General features: G+C 40.5%; 1 protein-coding gene across 1 annotated transcript in view; it reads right to left on the minus strand.

The window, feature by feature from the left end:
- SI (sucrase-isomaltase (alpha-glucosidase)) overlaps positions 1 to 5,915 on the minus strand; it is a 77,729-nt gene that overhangs the window by 46,119 nt on the left and 25,695 nt on the right. Inside the window, exons 4-6 of the mRNA XM_009884497.1 lie at positions 3,698 to 3,818; positions 3,503 to 3,612; positions 2,696 to 2,847 (exon numbers count right to left, since the gene is read on the minus strand). Coding sequence (XP_009882799.1) covers positions 2,696 to 2,847; positions 3,503 to 3,612; positions 3,698 to 3,818 — 383 coding nt within the window. The remainder of the gene's footprint in view (positions 1 to 2,695; positions 2,848 to 3,502; positions 3,613 to 3,697; positions 3,819 to 5,915) is intronic.

The following is a 5,915-nucleotide window of genomic DNA, read 5'->3' on the forward strand; positions in this document are numbered from 1 at the left end:
TGCTGCGAGGCGCACCAAGGAGCAGCTCACTGCAAGGCAATGGACACATTGATTTGCTCTCCTTCCTTTAGCTCTGCTGAGCTGCCACGGCTCTAACAGTGAACCAGACCCAAAACTCCTTTGACCAGGTCAGGTTGTGATCCCGCCTGTGGTCTCCTCGGGTGCCAAAAAGACTTTATTGGGCATCTCAGGCATCCTCCCTCCTGCTGGATGCAGGGGACCATCCATAGGGATGTTTTTCTGCAGCCAGGTGGGTGCCCACAACACCACCAAATGTGGTCATTTTCTACCACGTGACAAGAATGCTGGGATTTTGGTCATGTTTATCTTAGCAATACAGTTCAATATCTTCCTAAGAAGCCACGTGCACCAGAATGGTTGAACTGCTTCGCGTTTCCTAAGCAACATCGTATGTCATCCTGGGTAAGGATCTCCCACAACCCATGGAATCAATGAAAACATTAAATGTCATTCCTTTTGTATGTAATCGTGGTCATTTTCCTCTTTCATTCCTCTAAGACTTGAAACGTTTTCAGTTGGCAAATGGATCAAAATTGACCCCTACCTGGAAGTAGTTTGAGTTTCCATCAGTCGCCACTTTTTATACAAAACAATCATAAATAGAATGCAGTTGTGAGTTAAACCACATTTAAAGCAGAGAGCAACTGGAATGAAGCTGATCCTCAGATTTGAAGGTTATCTTCAGCTTCCTTAAACCAGGAGTTTACAGAAATTCAGTCTTTCCCCAAAAGCAGAGAAAAATACTTCCTTTGAGATGGCAAACTACCTGAGTGTGCATTAACATCATACACAATGGCAAAGGGATATGCTTTTATCTACTCACTTTATGGAGTTTTAGTTAAAAACTCTTTTCATAGCTGTGTTTTCGCGTGATACTTGTGACATTTACCAGTCATGATATTCATATAGAGGAGAGTAACACAACTTTGTCTTGACTTCACGCAGACAAAGCCACATTAATTTTCAGGGACTTTATCACTTCAGATGTATGACTACATTATAACTACATTTATCACTGTAAGTATGTCATTATCAGTAAATTTTTTTACGCATAAAGAGGCCATTAAACTATTAAATAAGTACACAGTGCATCAGTGATTACAAGCACTGCATGAACAAGTGACAAAACCAGGGGAATTTAGGCTTGCTACAGTTTTAATGTGCTCATATTACCTTTTCTTTATTGTGAAAAGTCAAAAATGCCAACACTTGAGAGAGGCTTCACAGGTCAAATCCTCATCTAATGTATTTCTGTCCAGTTTTAATGATTCTAAGGACTAACTTGCCCATCTGCACAAAAACTGGATTCAAACTATTTTTTTTTGAGGAGGGGGGAAGTTTGTATATCCAATGAAACTATGGCAGTCTTTCAGGTTTTCTTGCAAACGATGATGGTAATAGGTCAATCAGAACTCTGATTCTTTTGGAGGGCTCAAATGGAACAAATGATGATGGAAGGTTGTAGGGTTTATAATGGTCTGGATAATTAGGACTTTTGTAATAAAATGTAATAAAATCTTGGTCCCCACTCTTCCTTTTCCAAAGAGGCCTCCCTTTTGTTTGGTTGTTTAAGAGTTTGGGGAAAGCACTCATCATGTGTAAACAACTTTATCAAGGATTTATCTCTGAGGGGCTGCACTTGTCCCACGCTCACAATAGCTTTCTTTGAGATACTCAAACTTACAGTTAAGCATCATTGTATTTTTTTTCATTAGAGACAGAAAATGCAGCCACTTTTACCAAATTAATCAAAAGCCTGAGGAAAATATAGACAATCTTCCAGAGCACCGCTTCAACAGGGTTCTATTGGACTAGATTTCTTATTCCCCCTCCATGGACCTGTTTAATCAGTCAGGCACTACTGAATACCAAGTCTGTCTTTTGTGCTCTCTATAATTGCAAATCAATCATCACAGAGGATTCTAAGCAAGACAACAATACTAATAAGAGCACAAAAGTAATCGCTAATTAATTAAACTCGGAGTGCTGATAATCCAACTGGCCTCGCACTCTGACAGGTAATCATTCTTGGAGTGATTTAAAAAGCATGTTCATCCTGACACTTCCCCCTTCTAATGGGTCTTACAGCCATGCCGTTAGGTTGGCAGGTTTGTTTTATTTATTTCTCTTTAGAACGGAAAGGGGATGAAAGCACTGGGCGTACAAGTCTGTGAGATATTTTACTTACAGCATTACATGACCAGCTTATCAGTGGCTCGCACCAGCTATTCTTGGATATCACAGGGCTAAAGGGCAACCTGGTTTTGGTGATTCAGGGCTTCACCGTAATTGCAACAAATAAGATAAAAGATGCAATGAAGAGTGCTCCCTTGCGATTTGAAGGACTGGGAAGAGCTCTTCACATAATAATAATTCCTTGCATTGATGAAAGAAAGTAGCTGCAAAGACTTCCCTAGGATTGGGGGGAAGTGAACACAGAGCCGGACCTAAAACCTTTTAGACAGAGCTCTCCATAGCACAGAATTCGTTTCCAAAGGCCTCACAAAAGTGCTTGCAGAACATGCATCAGTCGAAAGAAGAGAAGTAGGTTACATGTCCAGGAGGGCAGGTCACGTATGGTGTCTTGGACATACATTGCTTGTATGGCAACAGGGGCTTTCAGAGAAAACCAATGACATCCGTATTAGATGGAAAAAGTGCCAACATTACTTACAGCACTCTATCGTTGCTCACTCTGGTCACCACAATGCCAAAGGGGTTCTGTTTCACATCCACTCTGTAGTTTAAACTGGAGGCTGCAGATCCACTGAAAGGTCGCACATGCTCATGAGGGACTTCAAATCTTTGTGTTTTAGGATCAGTGATCTGCCCATATTTAAACAACAGAAGTGTTGGGCTTTTAAAAACTAATGCCTAATGCAAACATTTTCCAGCATTAACATATATTTCCAACGCAGGATATTTCCACCCCTATCCCAGTCTCCTCTTCTGCCTTCATTGTTACACACTTCCAACTTTCATCACTCATTTTCAGTCATTTACCTCATTATACATGACCCTGTGTTTCCACAAGAAGCCCTGCTCAACCCCAGAACCCATTGATACCCCACATTCATGGCACGGACTGCTGAGTTTTCCATAGAAAGGAAAAATCTTTGGAAGAGCTAATGTTGTCTGTCAAAACGATTGTGAGATATGGCTGGGCCACAAATAAAAAGTAAGTAAACACATTTATCCCCCAAATTTTCCTATAATGAGGAAAAAAGGGAGATAATATAAAAACGGAGCTTTTCAAAGGTCTCGGTGATTTTTCATGCAGAAATCTCACTGTGCTAAACCCTCATTAACCCGATGCATTGAAACAGCGGAGAGGACAAAGAAAGGAGGAGCCGAGCACTTCAGTGGGAGTCATGAGAGTGTATCAGAGAGATTAATCCTCCTAACCTCACTGCACAGTAACAGCCAGCCTAAAATCTTGCACAGAACATGAACCTTAACACAGCATAGAAAAAAGATTAACCTTGAACCGGAAGCGATTCGGTGTTTGATACTCTCCGGTGAGGAGGACAGTATCGATATCGTTTCCAAAGAGGGAAGGTGATGGCAACCTTGTTAACGTAGTCTCGAATCCTGGAGAAAAAACACGTTACAATATTATTGTGTTGATTCAGACATCATCATGTGCATAATTTGGGGAGCTCAGCCCGCAACTTACCTGCCGCAGTTGCTCTTGTCGATCCATCCACTTTGTACCCGTGGTTTGAAGAGAAAAAACACCAGGGCACACTGGTATCGCTACTGGGACTCCAGCAGCAGCCACGCAGGTTACAGGTGCTCTGATTCAAGGACATGAGGGGCACAAATAAGCTGATTTTACACAAATAAACCCTCTGTACTAAAACAGTTAAAATGCACATGGAGTGTATTTTACTCCAAATAGCAGAAACCTTAATAATATGTGCAATCAGGTCAACTCCCTCTCTGAAAATTTAACAGGTGAATTCAATGGCACAGAATACCCTAAATAGAAAGGATTTTTTTCTGGATTCAGAGTAGAAATGTGCTTATTAGACATTAGTTCTTTCTTAAAACTACAAGATCCACAAGCAAAATGAACATTTAAAAGGAATCAGTGAAACATTTGAGCTGTGACAGAGGCATTGTAGTCTGACCAAAAGTCACATACTGGAGAGCGGGTAAAAGTTATAATTGGCTTAACACCTGGTTGTTTAAAACCTACATATGCATAATTGATCGTCATGTATAATATCTACATTTTATTGTAATTTCCCCATATCAGAAATGTTCAGATTGCTTCTGCAGAACCTCAAATTGAGATAAATCAACTTTTTTTTTTTCCTTTTTAAAAACCAACCAAACAAATAACCCTATTGTTTAAAGCATATATCTCAGCGTAGTGGCACCAACCTTTACACTACCATTCAGTCGCCCAATAAGCTACAGCACCTTTGCTTTGCTGTTAGGAATTAACTTATTCATGTGCTGGTTGCGTGAGTTTTATGTTTAAAGATAAGATTTGGGTAATACATCACTAAGTTTCCGCACAATTTCTCACATTAAAAACCCAATTCATTGCTTAGGGCAAAGGGCAGTAGTAATACAAGTTTTACTGAGGGCAAAGAGTAGCATCTGTAAGAGATCTCAGGTATCCAAATCCAACGTGCAGACCTTTGATATCTTTCCCTCCACCTTCATCTGATTGTGCTCAAATGTTTTTGGTGTCTGTGCCGTGCTTCTTTAAAATATTCTGCAGCTTGAAACAGGTGAAGTTGGTCCAAAATCTCTGTTGCTGCTCTCTTGGGCAGCACGTGTTTTTTGGTTATAGAGCTCAGCCTGGTCAGTGTCAGGTCAAATGCTTTTCTCAGCCTCTGAACAGAGCAAAGATAAGCCAGCTCCAGCCAGAAATCATGCAAGCACTGAAGGAAAGCACAGAGGGAACTCACAGAGCCACTGGCTTGGGAAGTCTTAGTGCATTTATTCAGTAGTAGTTGCATGGACCACTAAAGTGTCTGCAAAAGCAGCCAAGATAAAACCCAGATTCACCAAATAGATAAATTTTTGTCTCTCTGTCATGGACTTGTCACATCAGAAAACATGTATACTGCCATTTTCATTGGGTTCCAAGCAAAACCTTGGAGGAGAGCTATAGTGACTCATTTCCCCCCACATCGATCCACAAATCAATGCACTTTCTAAGGCTGAAAAAAACCCATGCTCACTTTCCACCTTCCCAACTCCCACCATGAGAGCTCCCTATTTCCCATTTTTTAAACTATTTCGGAGTAAAAACCTATTTGGTTTCCATACTTCTATCCTCTGCAATCCTACTCATTTTCTGGCATCATCGAGGACATCTTCAGTGAATAAACAAATCGAGACAGACACTAACCTGCTATATGAGCTCAGGCAAATCATAATTTTCCCAGCTGCTGTTTATTCTGAAAGCCACTAACAGAAACCACTACAGAAGAGTTATGTTATTCTAAGCAGGTAACTGTAGTTTTACAGCTCTGCTGGTTGCTGTATTAGAATAGCCTAAAGAAGGATAAACAAAATGCTTCCAGAAGAAAATTTATACAGGAATGAATCGATACACTGAGGTGGGACTCTGGCTTGTGGCAGGCATGCACCCAACAGCTTTCATCAGGGTACGGGTTAAAGGTGATACTTATTTCTAATCCTGTGAAATCTTCTGCCTGGTCTTCATTAAGGAAAGAACAGATTCAGGAATAATTTATTTTACCTCTAATTCCAGAGCAGGTACCCCAATGTTCAAATCCGCATCTGGCCCTACTTCTCTGCTGGTATCTATAATTTAATTATTTTTATTTTTTTTCTAATCAGTGATGGTAAAAAGCAAGGGCAGACTTATAATAAGGCTTACAGTTGCAACCAGAGCAAACCTCTTTCCC

Source organism: Charadrius vociferus, unplaced genomic scaffold (assembly GCF_000708025.1).
Source record: "Charadrius vociferus isolate BGI_N301 unplaced genomic scaffold, ASM70802v2 scaffold104, whole genome shotgun sequence".
Lineage (NCBI taxonomy): Eukaryota > Metazoa > Chordata > Aves > Charadriiformes > Charadriidae > Charadrius > Charadrius vociferus.